The sequence below is a fragment of the Choristoneura fumiferana genome, chromosome 8, assembly GCF_025370935.1.
Source record: "Choristoneura fumiferana chromosome 8, NRCan_CFum_1, whole genome shotgun sequence".
Lineage (NCBI taxonomy): Eukaryota > Metazoa > Arthropoda > Insecta > Lepidoptera > Tortricidae > Choristoneura > Choristoneura fumiferana.
In genome coordinates, this window is record NC_133479.1 from 20,180,823 (window position 1) to 20,195,875 (window position 15,053).

Here is a 15,053-nt window from a genome sequence, read left to right on the forward strand (position 1 = left end):
AGAGAGAGACAAAACAAACAAAGAAAAGAACGCCACAGAGCCTACCTACGGCCATAAAAACCGGTAAAGGTTCATGTTCAATCAAACAAATGGCATGAACATGAACATCACTATATATTTTTTTATCTGGTGTGGCAACACATTCACAGTGAGCTGTCACATTTCCGTTCGGATCGGATGATTTTTGGGTTTAGCTCATTTTTCTAACATAAAGGGTAAAATAACATAAAAATGGCCAAGAAGACTTACGATTTATTGTTTAAGCTCCTTCTAATCGGGGACTCCGGCGTGGGAAAGACGTGCATTTTATTCAGATTTTCGGACAACCATTTCACGACCACTTTTATTTCCACAATCGGTATGAACCATTTTTGTATCCTAAAAATATCCGTGTTTTTTTACATATCTTCTACATAGTGACGATCGCGCGTGACCTGTGTTTAAAATAAGATCTCAACATTGACGTCCTTCATTATTTTATTTATTTTACTGCCTGGGCGTAGTAACTCCACATAGCTGGTCTCGCTTCTTCTACTCTCGTGATGTCCCACAGGTATAGACTTCAAGATCAAGACGGTAGAGCTGCGGGGTAAAAAGATAAAGCTGCAGATCTGGGACACAGCGGGGCAGGAGCGCTTCCACACGATCACCACTTCATACTATCGTGGTGCCATGGGCATCATGCTGGTCTATGATATTACTAACGAGAAAACCTTTGACGACATCGTCAAGTGGCTTCGGAACATAGACGAGGTAACAATAATCATTTGCTTTGCCCAAACTGAGCAGTTGCCTCAGGTGTCTTAAGCACTTAACATGTGTGATGGCTCATACACATTTTACTTATAAATTACCAACACAGTCTAAATTTAAGTCTGACTCCATATTAATAAAGTTCAGTATGTCAAAAACGGCTGAACCGATTTTGATAAAACATGTCTAAGAACCATCGCTAGAAAACTTGCTTTCAAATAAAAACATTCAAATCGGTCCACCCGTTTAAGAGCTATAGTGCCACAGACACATAGCGGTCAAACTTATAACACCTCTCTTTTTGCATGGGGGGTTAAGAATAGAAGTTAATAATCTATTTGAAATCACTACCAATGGATTTCCATTAGCCCAAATGGCTTGAAACATTTGAATCTAAAAATATAATAATAATAAAATTAAATAAAATATTTTAGCAGCAATGTTGAAAATAATGAACTGAACTGTTGAGTACAATGACAATAAAACATTACATAGCACAATGACAATAATAGCACATGCTAACAGATATATTACACCTGCAAAAATAGATCGATTTGACCATGGTATGGCAGCACTACATCCCTAATATGAATAAAACTATTCATAATCTGTGTGTTTATTAGAATTAATCTATTTTTACAGATATCTTTTCATTCTACCCAACAGTTCATCAGCTCACAATTAATTCTCAACATCACAGCTAAAATTATAAATGACACATTGAGATAACATAACTGTGTTGTAATTGTTTATGGAAGTTGAGATTAAACTAACATTTTTTTTTCCTTGACTGATATAAAATGACTGCAACAAGTGTTTGTCACAAATAGGAAAATACCTAGGGATTTATTATTGTTATCTTGCATGTTGTCTTTATCCTCATGATAGTAGTGAGCGCTGCACCCACTGGTGTGACCTCAAAGCCTAGCAGATAAACAATACTTTTTAATAATAAATAACAATATTTCTCTCAATTAAATCTGAGCTAACTTAAGACATAATAAAAAGTAAAGATAAAATTCTGCTACTAAATGAGCCTGACAAAATATACTTTGCAACCAAAGTGCACTACCAGAGAAGGAAATTACCTGCCCTCACTTTATTCTTTGCAGAATTCTGTTATATTTATACATTGATCTGCAGAATTAACAAGGAAATAATTCATTTGTTGCATTAGTAATTTACAATTTCATATGAATACTGGAAAATAACTTCAATTTATTAAGTTGTTCAGTCATTACTTGCAACAATATCTAACAAGCTGACATTCAACACTACACTAAACTATCAACAATACAGTTGTATTGTACAGTTTCATTTGGCAGTAGTATCAATCTATTGACCCAGTTTCTGGCCTATTTTGAAAATAAAAGATTTTAAATAATATATTGAATCAGGCATTACTTTGCAGAGGTCCATATCATTGAACTGAAAGATTTGTTTTTGAGCACAAGCTGAGTATGAGTAAGCATTGTGGTGTGTTTCCAGCATGCTAACGAAGATGTGGAGAAAATGATCCTCGGCAACAAGTGTGATATGGAGGAGAAGCGTGCAGTCAGCAAGGAGAGAGGAGAAGCCGTAAGCATAGCTAATATTAATCTCTTTATAAGTTACTAACTTTATCCTATCCTGTGGCTTTACTCTTGTGGCAGAATAAAAAATAGGCTAACTAGATAGCTAGCCAATACCAGTGGGATAGATGTCTCATGCGAATTTCGGGAAATCCCTTCACCTCACCTGCACCTCTATAAGTGTCTGCCAAGAAATATGCCTGCCTGAAGTCTTTTAATGTTATCTAATTTAATAACATTTTCGGAATATCAGAGTGGCGTTCATGAGACCGTGATGTGCGCTAAGTAGTTGTGTAAAGCTTGAAGTAATTAGCATCGCGCACACGTGTTGCGGGCTCGCGTGAGTCAGACGGGATCAAGGAACAGCGCTGGCAGTGTTATTAACAACCAGTGAGGAAACTGGTGTCTCGACAGGCAACTGCTTGGATATTTCCCCGTATTTTCAAAAGACTAACTTGTAACTGCGCGTATTCTGCATCGCGCTTGCCTGTTTACGCATAAAAGTCAAAGTCAAAATATCTTTATTCAATTTATAGACTAAAACAAGCACTTAATATGAATGTCAAAAAAAATCTACCACCGGTTCGGAAAAACCTCTCTTGAGAAGAATCCGGCAATAAACTCAACGAGGTTTTTTTTTAAACTGATTTACAATATTATTAAATGATATCTATACATCACAAGTATTTAACACAACTTTGTTTTTAACAGAGTAGATGCTTTCAATCCCGTTTATCATAGCTTGACTTTTATCCTGTTTGAGTGTGTGTTTGTATATTACTTTATTACAATCTCTGTTAGATGGTTGTAGTACATTGAGCCGCCGTTACCTCATCCCGCCTACCCGCGAGGAAGTCGGCTAGAAAAATTACGCGCATCCTCAGCAACTCATTACTTTGTTTATTGCCGAGTTGAGGCCGAATTAATTGCTCCCGTTAGAAGCGCCGCGCCCGAAACCATAACAATGCTTATTGATTGAAGGCCTGATTGTTTACTATTGCTGGTTGATTAATACGAGTAACCATTTTTATTATACCTGCTATAATTCGGCCCTATGTGTGTCAGTGGTCGAACACACACATGATACACTTGGGTAATAAAACTAACTGGTCGATGTTTGTATGTACCTACATGAGAAGTATTTAAGAAAAACTGTTACGAAATAGAATCCAGAACAATGATTTTGAGAATTACCTACCAATTTTCTGTTTGATAATCACAGAAATGTTTTACTTGGGCTTGGCCGACGTAGACGCAGTTTTTTTATGTTGTAATCAAAAGGTTGTAATTTACCTATATGGGGTAATATTTAAAGTTATTTCATCAAAATCGTCAACAAAATCAAAAATTATTCAATTTAGTTAAAAGATGTCCAAGGGGTGCAAGCAAGCGGTGTCGGTGTTGCGAAGGTGTGTCGCCATGCCTTTCGTAGTTGCTAGGGTGCCGTAGTCAAAGTTTTCTTGCGTTTTATACCCGGCTAATATAATAGATCTGTGCACGCGGGCGAAGTCACAGTTAATAAAACTAGAATAATTCCATTTGTAATTGCTGTTGTCACTGAAAATAACTCGTTTAATGATTGTGCGTCGTTCGCCTCCGCACGACGGTTGTAAAAATACGTGAAATGTCACTTTCTCAATTATTTATGAGCGGCCGCGGCCGGCGGCTCGCGAGGCCGCACTCCACACGCTGAATTGTATCACAGCAATCTTTACTGTTAATGTCCAATTTCGTAATAGTAGTCCATCGATAGCTCGCAAATTATTTCCCAGATGAATTTCGAACTCCTTGGTGATCTATTGAATAATGTTTTTCCATCGTATTTTGTCGGATAAGTTCGTTTTTATCTTGCTATCTCAACTAGCTTCAGTAAACTTCAGTAAGCCAGTTGAGAAAGCGAGATAAATATGAACTTTTCAGACAAAATGCGATGGCAAAACATTATTCACTAGGTACATCTGTAAGCCGTTTATAGGGGTAGTACTTTGAGAAATACTCAAAGAGGTAGTAAGATTTCCCTATCGACGTCCCTACCCTACTTATGTTTTAAATACGAAGGAATATCTGTCATGTCTGTCTGCTGATCCGATTGAGATAAATTTGGTAATGACATAGTTTGAAACCCTGAAAAGAACAATGCGTAACATTCGTGTTACTAGTGTTATGTAAATGCATACATCAAAGCTTAAAATTAAACAAGGGCACCATTATCTATTGTTATGCGTGAGTATCTGTTTGTGTGGTGATGAGCGGGTCGTTGGCGGTTGCAGATCGCGCGGGAGCACAACATCCGGTTCATGGAGACGTCTGCGAAGGCCAACGTGAACATCGAGCGCGCCTTCAGCGAGCTGGCCGAGGCCATCCTGGACAAGTCGGCCGGCCGCGCCGACCCCGACGCCGCGCGCATCGCCGTCGAGCGCCGCCCCTCCCGCGCGCCCCCCACCAAGGCTTGCTGCACGTAGGCCCTCCCCCTCCCCCCTCCCCACACACACACAGCCGCAGCCCCCTGCTCGTACGCGCCAGTGCTGCCATATCTACCTACAAACTGCGATGGGTTTAGAGTTATTGAGTCGTTTGTACAGATTTGGGAGCACTGGACTCCACCAGGAGCGGCGTGAACGCTAACGATGCGAGTACTTAATGAAAACGGAATGTATTTTACGATTCTATTGGATTAGTGGGAAGTTCTGTACCCTTTTACAGACATACTGATGCGTCTTTCGCTAGCAACGCACGCTGGCCCCTGGTATCATTCGTGCGACAGGTGCCGGTATGATTCTCTCAAAGCTCCTGTGAAGTTGAATTTAAATCGAGTTCGGCCGGCACCTGTCGCCAATAATAAATACTTGAAATTGTTAATTTTTTAATCATGAGAGCCCTCAGAGTTTAAATGTTTGAAAAAACCGCGAGCACAACGCATAATGTTAAAAGTTTACTGTCATGGGAAGTGCGGCTGTGCACCACAAATGCATTAAAATAATTGTCCAGAACGAGTTAGCAATCAGAATAAGACGCGAGCGACCCGCAGCCGCAGCCCGCGAGCAGCTGGCGCGACGCCGCAGTGGCCCTAGCGGCCGACCGTAGCTTTCGATAATATTTATATTTAACTTACTGTATAAGTAATGTAATAAGTTAGATCGCTTTGTGTTTAAACGTTAGGAGCTTGCGGAACAGTGGAGTCATTCGTCTAGTCGCAAATAATTATTAATTTCGGTGCAAAAACAAAAATCTCCGGTCGTGGTGGTGAGCTTGTGATCTCTTCCACGAGTTGATGTTGGACGCTGCGACGGCCGGCCGTCGGTTACGTTTGGCGTAGCATTGGATTGGCGGCAAATCTCATCGTTTTTTTAACTTTTGATATGATGTGAAAATAGGTATTAAGATCAAGTGGCCCTGGTTTCTTTTCAATAAAACGCAAGGATAGGTTTGGGTAAACTGCCGAAGACTCGCACATTTCATTCTTTGTGTATTCCACCGCTTAGTATAATCGCAGGTCAGACGTGTCGCGCGGCGTGCTAGATTGTTAAGATATTTCTCAACTACTTACTTTTATTATTATTACAACGGGAACATAGGGCGCCGCTATTTGTATATAGGTACTTAAATAGATTGTCTTAATTCGTTATCGTGTTGGCGTAAACTGCGTTTACCTATATGAATGACGGATCGATACGTGTGAGCGCGATTAAGAGCAACGAGTTATTGCCGTAAGGATACGACACAAAATAATAAGAGTACGTAAGTTTGCTATTTACGATACTATCAATTATTAGTCTTAAATTTTTTATTCTATTGATGCGTCACATTTAACAGTGCAAAAGAAAATATTTCGAAAAATCAATCGTAGGTTAGCGTCATTCTTAATGCGTTGTTCAAACTGTGTTATTATGTTTACTGAAATATAAATTGGTGAAAGATGCTTGTATATGTATATTTGTAACGTGCAATAAATACACGAGTAAGTGCTCTGCTCGTACTTTTCGGCTCGATATTTTACAAGGTTTGAGAGAGCGCAGCGTCGCATTCGCGCGGCCAAGGGCGCTCGCCCTCCACGAGCGTTTAAAGCACTTGAGGGAAAGAATTATTGGCTGCAATAATACCTAGTGAAGTGATAGAGATGGCTGCCACAGTACAGCGTGCAGCGGACACGAACCGTGCACGGATCTGAATCATTCTGTTAACTACCCGGGATACTCGCATGTTTTACTTAATTTATTTTAGTTTATAGTCGGGCCAGTTTTGATTAGTTTTGCTTGTTTCCGAGACTGGCTTCAGACCGTTTTAAAATAAAATACTAAATACAGTAAAAAAGTAACGATACAGTATGATATTAATTTTATAATATTGAATTTATAATTCGAAAAAACAATTTAAGGTCGGGACTAAAAAAGTCCCAGGCTTGTCGGATCAGATTTATAGTTCAGTATTTGAAGACTGTCTGAAGCCGGCCGCAGCCCGCTGGCGGTTTTGCTTTGCGGAACCATTGAAGTAACTACGGCGAATAATCCGATTTTGCTTGTTACTTAACATGCACTTCCACAACAATCTGTGAAGCAACTGGCGCTCGCCGCAGATGCCTTAGTTCTCTTACACGTAACATGGATTAGGGTTATTTTATTTTGTATCACGCTAGATAATAGCTTTTGCTAAAAATGCACCGGAATCACGCCGGTGCATTTTTAACGGACGCCTGAACCTGAGGTGGTACCATATAACGGTCTATTGTTAACGTAATACACGTGGATTATACACTTTATACATAATACATCAATTCCTATTTTATCGTACGGTGTATGTGTCGTCGGTTTTTACCTGCTTTTATAAATAAACATCGGCATTGTATATTATGTTCATATTAAACGACCTATCGTAATCTGTTGTATTATTTACTTTGTCACCGCCTTCAAAAAATAAAGAGACCTCATGTGAAGCCCATTTCTTAAAAAATCATAGTATCTATTAGTATTTTGGTATGAAAATGCAAAAAGTTGTATTTCATTGATGTACAGGATGGATGGAAAATATCTATGGGCCCGGGAGTACATCCTTTAGTTATCTAATTGCACTGAAAGGAAACATTCCCTTATTTTTTAAATGAAACAAAACTGCATTCAAAATTCTTCTAAACTTCGCTTTTCTCACCCGGGAATCGAACCAAGTAAAAAAAAAAAACATTCGCTAATTTATCATACGAAACGATAAGAATTATTGTTCAGGATAAAATTTGTCTAATAAATATTGCGGAGGGCAAAGTGACGTCTATATCAAATCGCGAATATATTATTTATTTTCTCTATTATTTAGGGGCTGTTTCACCATCCATCGATTAGCGTTAACCGACGGTTAAATGTGATGCCGTCTCCGTCTATTCGAACAAAACAAATAAGAGACGGCATCACACCTAACCGCCAGTTAACACTAATCAATGGATGGTGAAACAGCCCCTTAAAGTAACATCCCTTTAGGTACAGTCGAGTTCATAAACTTGTGATCAAAAATATCTGAACACGACTATTGTTAACGGCGTAGACGCGTGTTCAGATATTTTTGATCAAATTTTTGCTTAGAAGTTTATGAACTCGACTGTACGCTATCTAAACAATGAGAACGTCATAATTACTTATTTCTTAAAATTACTTACAGGCACGCTAGTAAACAATAACTAATTGACCCACATAAATTAGCTGTCACGAAAAAAATACATAACAATTAGTTAATGAGACGTCAAAAACAAACTGTTTATTCTGGAATCGATACAGGAAATTGATCGCAGCTCAGAAACAAACACGTATTCTTTACACAGAATACTTTAGCTATAACTTCGTAGAGTGAGCAAGTGGGAAAGAGGCCCACTAACCAATGAATGATGTATCTAAACAAATAGTTTGTTATTGAGTGGGTGTGAGGGTTATCGCGGGTCGCGGGCTCGAGACAAGTCAGTGCATTGCCTCGGCCGCGGCCGCATTCGCCGCCAACCGCCAGCGCCGCACCATGAGAGCCATGCGCGTGCTGCGAGCTCTGCTGTTGCTGAGCAGCCTACAGCTGGCAGCGTTTACTGAAAGTAAGTATTTTCTATTTTGTGTGCTTTTCTAATATTGATAAGTGGTCCTTGCTGATGATTGCTGTACCTATTGATCATTACAGTAACAAAAGTTGAAAACTAAAGTGACAATGAAGTTTTTTGTGGACTCGACCATCATTCTATGAGAGCCAGCGACTCGCAGGTCAAGAAATTTGTATTGTTTTAATGTTAAATGTATTGACATCGAATTTGTTGACTGTATACTTTTGACGAGTAGGTAGGTACTACGTATGTGTGTACCTATATCTACGTAGTAATCAATAGCATAACTTTAAAACCTATCTACTTCTGCCGCTAACTGTACTTACTTGTAAATTATATTTCTTGCTCGTTTTTCATTAATTTCCACGCCAATATGCGCCACTTAAATCGTGCACCCAGGCCCCGTCTATTATGGCTCGCATATTTTTTTTCATCACACTTGCTCGTAAACAGTGTCATAACACGCAGGCTACCTTGGTTGCAACCCCCCAAATAAAATCTTCGACCTTAATGTGCTTGTCATGAAACCCGTGGTCGGTAAATGAGTCATTGCGCGTACAAATTGTTTTGTCATGAAGCCCAAGGTCGGTAAATGAGTCCATGCCCGTACTGATGCTGCTGCAGGACCACATGCACACGCACGTTGCAGCGGAAAGCGGCGCTACAAGAGCGCAGCCTAAGGTATCGCCAATATTTGGAAGAATTATATTTTTTTCTTTTAGAAATATAAAATTTTACTCGCAAATGTGATGAAAAACATTGTATGTCGCACGGGCGGTACTAGAATTACGAACATCGACTCATTAATGCTAATAGACTCTCGTTCGTAATTCCTTATTTACCGCCCTTAAGACACAATATACTACTGTTTTCTTTCCGGCCTTGGACATCGGACGTTCCACTGCGCGCGCTGTGGTCGTAAAGATACCTACTCAAGTTGGTCTCGCACAAATACGTTGAGCCGTTGCCTGCCTGCCTGTACGACTGTGAGTGTGTTCCAGTTCCAGCGGAATGCGTGATCGACCTGCGGTGCCGCGAGTGCGTGCCGGACGCCATGCCGCTGGTGGAGTCGCACCGCGCGGCGGGGGGCGCCGTGCGCCTGGCGCCGGGCGCGCAGCTGGCGCTGGCCTGCCGCGGGACGCGCTTCGTGGCGTACCCCACGCGCGAGGCGCTGGACGCGCGCTGCGAGGGGGGCCGTCTGCGCCTCGCCCACGACCACTCGCTGCGCCATCTGCTGGAGCTCGGCTGCCAGGAGAACTTGTTCGAGGACGTGCTGCACGAGGTACAACACGCGCCCGATACTAACGGCTAACGGTAACGGACAGAGATAGACAGCAGACAGGCTACCTGCTGTTCACCACGACAGTTGGCCGCTACATGCCTGACGTACTTCTTATGTCGTGTTCCTTCCTAGTAATCTTAACTTCGTGCTTGTGGCGAAAAACAAAGGGTTTTAACTACAAAGTAGGCCATAGTATTTGATAGGGTTTAAACGCCTAATATCACGAAACTCGGTTCACGCAGTGACAAGCGACGCCCATCATACAGTTTGCAATAATTTAGCGACAGGCGTTATTCCTACTTTCCAAGACGTTATACATATTTAGCAACTACTTTTGGCGAATAGACTAGATATAGTATAGTGTCTTGTCTATTAAATTGTAATGGAACCTTTTGCACCGATAGCAATCAGACGATTGAATTCTATCGGCAGATACTTTATCTGTTGATTGGTACATGCAGGTGGAGCACTGCGGGCCGCCGCACCAGGGGCGCGCGTACCAGACGCTGTCGGCGGGCGGCGCGGGCACGCGGCACCTCGCCACGCTCTGCTTCGACGCGGAGCGCTCGCTGCCGCTGCGGGCGCGCGCGGGCGCGGGGCCGGCGCTGCCGCTGCGCGCGCACCGCGACGGCGCCGCCCCGCGCAGCCTGCTCGGCAACTTCAACCAGCTGTTCGACGCGCGCGCCCGCGCCGACGCCGCGCGCCTCTACGGGGACGAGGCGCGCCTCAACCGGCGCCTGCGCGAGCTGCTGCGCCCCGACGACGTCACGCTGGCCGGCCACGAGCTGGCCGCCGCCGACCTGCTCGCGCCCGACTACTTCGACGACCAGGACCTGCGCGTGGCCGACTTCCCGTCCAACCGCGTGCTGGTGTGGCGCGCCGTCGCGCGGGGCAACCTGCACCGCCTGCAGCAGGACGTGGCGGCGCGCATGCGCAAGGCGCGCAACGCGAGCGCCGCGCTGGACGTGTGGGCGGGCACGCACGGCGTGATGTCGGTGCGGGCGGGGCGGGGGCGGGGGCGGGGGCGGGCGCGCGGCGCGACGTGTTCCTGCAGCCGGGGCGGTTCCCGGTGCCGCGCTACGGGGGGGCGCGGGTGCGCGCGGGGCGGCGCGCGCTGGCGCTCGTGCTGGTGAACGACCCGCTGGCGGCGGTGAGCGAGATCCGCGCGGCCGTGTTCTGCGAGAGCGCATGCGCGCGCGCGCCGTGGCTGCGGCGGCTGCTGCGCGCGCGCAGCTACGAGGTGCCGGCGCTGGGGCTGGTGTTCTGCTGCGACGCGCACAGCTTGGCGGCCGCCGTGCCCGAGCTGCCGCGCGACCTCATACGGGACGTCCCCGTCGGGACCGACGGCATGCTGATCGACGACGACGACGCGCTCTGAGTGATCGCGTCGACGGCTCCGGATATAACAAAATAAAATCAGTTGTGTGAAGAAATGTTTTTATTGAAAATATTACAGATATTTGATTTCCCCGGTCCCCTAGTCCTTTTCGGCGATCGCCGTCAGATGTCGTTCGATTTCGCTTTCCGTGAGTACGCTGTAAAACAGAATTAAAATTTTATAACACTAAAATCTTGCCACAATTTATAAGAACGACTTTGAAAGCCAAGGATTATCAGAGAGTTCTAAACGCCTTCTAAAGATGTGCGAGGAAGCAAAGAGGTACGCGAGAATAAAATCTTCGAATCAAATTATCTACTTATTTTTTCCTAACTCTTAAGTAATTTATATTAGTCGATTTTTACCTTGCATACCAATCTGCTTTCACACATATGTATTTTAATTCATGTGTAATTTCTCAAGATAACGCGTAAAACATAATAGTACTATGATGAGCTGCCAGTAGACCTCCGACAAGATGGAGCGACAACCTGGTTAAGATCGCAGGATTGCGGTGGATGAGGAAAGCACAAGACCGGCCTGAGTGGAGAGCCTTGCGGCAGGCCTATGTCCGGCAGTAGACGTCTTTCGGCTGACATGATGAGGATGATCATAACAAGGCAAACATGCAGGACACTCACTGGAACTTGGGGTTATCCTTGGTGACCTGTCCGATCTCGATCTCGTTGGGCTTGAAGTCGACGGCGAGCACGTGCTGCAGACAGGCCACGGCCAGCTGCACGGCGTCGTCGGGCGCCAGCGCCGCGCGCTTCTTGAGCTTCTTCTCGAGGTAGGCGCCGGCGTCCGTGGCCTTGGCGCCCGCCGCGCACGCCGAGTACGCGCAGTAGTAGCCCGACGGGTCCGTCTTGTACACCGCCGGGCCCGACTCAGGGTCCATCGCGATCAGCATCATACCTGCATACGTAAAAACGCCTTATATCATACGATTTACGAACCACTATCAATGTTCGATCAACTTCGATCACACAGTTTCCCTCCTTTAAAAATTTTGTATCTCAAGTGAAATCTCACTAGACCCTCAATATAATATTCATATAATTTTATTAAAAAAAATATCGATTTTGAGGTTAAATAAAACACTTTAAATAACAGGCCTTAAGAAAGCGTCATTATGTACATAAACTTGTAAATATACTAGTTTTTTTTTCATGCATAATTAATTGTCTTTATTCTTAGTTATCTTTTAAACAAAGAGTTAGGTTACTAGCATTCTGGAGAAATGAACTTTATTTGACCTGTGGAATGCATAATTAAAGGTAAAATCAATCATCAAACGTAAATCTTTGAATGTACGGGACTTGCCATAAAAATTCAATAAAATCCCAGAATTATAATTCAAGCAGCAAACATAACGGTTGGCAGTGTTAGTGGGTATGGCTAGTATAATCGAAGCTGGTACTGACTGCAGCCGAGCGGGCGCATCTCTGCGTTCTGCGTGTAGACCTGCGAGATGTCGGCCACGCGGCGGCACAGCACGTGCGCCGGCACGGGGCAGCCGTACTTGTACTGCCAGTTGGCTGCCTCGTAGCGGGCACGCTGCACCTGCGACTTGCTGTCCGCTGCAACAACACTCACTTGGTTACATCATAGCTGCAGCTTGGGCTTAGGTGATAACATCCCTTTGAGGACGTTGGAGGCTTCCAGTTGGGTAGTGGCTAGAAAGCTCACAAAAAAATTTAAACATTCATTACTTAGTAAATAAATGAGAATGCTTTGGAATCATTTATCTCAAAGGGGGCCATGGGCAAAATAAGGTAGAAAATATGTGCTCTACATTTGCTAAATACTTTTAAGGGCAGATTTTTAAATTCCTAACAAGAGTATATATTCTATAGATTCTATAGAATAAGATATCTTTGTCCCATGCTTCTGCCAATTTATACTTTTGGTTATGGCAACCAGTTGGTTTAGGTTGGCATTATTTTTTCTAGCATAAATTAAGAATGTGCCGCCCTAAAAGAAAGGGAAGAATGTAAGTGTCCTCATATGTCAGTGACAGTGCTTGTACCTGGGCTTGCCAAGATGATTGTGTTCACACTACTTTCACATTCAAACAGCTGTCTAATTTTCTCATCTTATCTTAGTTCTGTCTATTCCATATTCTATTCTATTTTATGAGTTAGAAGTCCTCACCAATCATGCCAGTCATGACGCATCCAATGTTGTCAGTGAGAGGGAAGAGGTGCGTGACGGATGCAGGGTCTAGCAGGCGGTCCGGCACCTTGCGCTGCGCCGCCACTACGGCCGAGTCCGCGCCGCGCAGCGCCACTGACGTCAGCCCGCCTTGGTTGATTGCCTTCAGCGCATACTCTGAAACAAACCAATTACACTTCAATACATGATCCTAACACAATGCTTGCTTTCTTAGGAGTTGAAACATTATTATGGATACTGCTATTCATTAGAAAAAGAGATGAATTCGATCTCAACGGAAACATATTCCTGTCACTTATAATAACCTGAAAATGTATAAAATTCCAGGATAATTTGGCCGCTCGATTGCCGAGAAGCAAAGGACTTACAGCCAATTACTTAAGACGTACGACGTCATTGATGGAAGAACAGCAGGTATGAAGTATCCATAAGAACACCTAGTAAACTAAAAGAAGAAACTCGACTTACCGACTTGATAAAGTCTGCCTTCAGGAGAGAAGATAGTAATATGTCTGTCGAATCCAGCGCTGCTTTCGCGTGCCATTATGTTATAATATCAGGTATCTTTAAAATACGTGCAAAATATTTAGATTTTAGAATGAAATTACTTTTGTTTGACAGCCGCTTCAGAATGACAAACGAAACGCTTCAAATTTCCCTTTCTCATTCCCAGACTTCCCGGTTTTTATAAAGCAAGCTAATGACAACCTAACCACCAATGGAAAAATAATGCTGAAAATTTTAGCCAATCACATATTTGGTATGATATTGAAAATACGGGGTATGAAAACTAATTAAATCAACAAAAGAAAATAAATTTGTCAAAGTAGTTAACAATTCATTTATTGTTTTCTCTGCTTTATTGCACAAAATATATATATTTTTTAATGTTTGATAACTTTGTTCTAACTTTCTGCACTTTATGGTACACAACGTACACAAAAAGCGGCAGTGTTGCCACCTCAGATATTTTTTTACCCAAAATTGAAATGACCCAAAATTACACTTTTTTTTATCCTATTTTTTTTTATAAAAACAGAAAATTAATGCGATTTATTATAAACTATTAGCTAAACTACTACACCGTTTCGAAACATTCTTGGAATGCATCCATAATAGTCTTGGCTTCTGTCTCTGCAGTACCTATTTTTTAGGGTTCCGGAGCCAAGATGGCAAAAACGGAACCCTTATAGTTTCGCCATTTCTGTCTGTCTGTCTGTCCGTCCGCGGCTTTGCTCAGGGACTATCAATGCTAGAAGGCTGTAATTTTGCACGGATATATATGTAGGTAAACTACGCCGACAAAATGGTACAATAACTTTGGGCGTGTCCGACACGCTCTTGGCCGGTTTTTCTTGAAATCGTACATTTTATTCAAAATTTTTACCCTAAATAATTTTCTACCCCAAAATGGGTGCGTCCCAAGTTATATAAAAACGTTAGATATAATTTCATATTATAAACGTTAATTTATAACATGAAACACTATAATTTCATTAAGTATAACGTTCGATTAGTATAACAGTTGTTTTATATACTTTCATAAGAAATAACATGTTTATGGGCTAAATTCATATTATATATCATACATAAGGTATACGCTTAAAATACGTAATAACTTCTTATAGAACATTCATATGATATAATATCAAGTGATATATTTTGTTTCTAAAAAACTGAGTAAATTTTAAAACCAGAAAATTTGGTGCTTATCACCCTTTAATTTTTGTATTGCAAAGTTTTACTTCAATATTTGTGCGAGCGAGCAAGACGGTTCGGAGCAGCAGCGACTTGGATAGTTTAGGTTCAGAAGGCTAAGGCGGGAGCGAA

The 15,053-nt window shown here is 42.7% G+C and overlaps 2 protein-coding genes and 1 pseudogene across 2 annotated transcripts; 2 read left to right on the plus strand and 1 right to left on the minus strand.

Moving 5' to 3' along the window:
• The first annotated feature begins 140 nt into the window (after positions 1–140).
• On the plus strand, positions 141–7,197 carry Rab10 (RAS oncogene family member Rab10). Its single transcript, XM_074091600.1, has 4 exons — positions 141–358; positions 554–753; positions 2,242–2,331; positions 4,595–7,197. The coding sequence occupies exons 1-4, from the start codon at positions 232–234 to the stop codon at positions 4,784–4,786; spliced, it is 609 nt and encodes a 202-aa protein (XP_073947701.1). The 5' UTR covers positions 141–231; the 3' UTR covers positions 4,787–7,197.
• A 954-nt stretch (positions 7,198–8,151) lies between these two features.
• Positions 8,152–11,120, plus strand: LOC141430726 (uncharacterized; annotated as a pseudogene).
• Positions 11,091–13,937, minus strand: LOC141430727 (proteasome subunit alpha type-6-like). Its single transcript, XM_074091602.1, has 5 exons — positions 13,692–13,937; positions 13,203–13,379; positions 12,473–12,628; positions 11,690–11,963; positions 11,091–11,205 (listed from the first exon to the last, which is right to left on the minus strand). Exons 1-5 carry the CDS (start codon positions 13,765–13,767, stop codon positions 11,148–11,150), a joined length of 741 nt encoding a protein of 246 aa, XP_073947703.1. The 5' UTR covers positions 13,768–13,937; the 3' UTR covers positions 11,091–11,147.
• Positions 13,938–15,053: the final 1,116 nt, after the last annotated feature.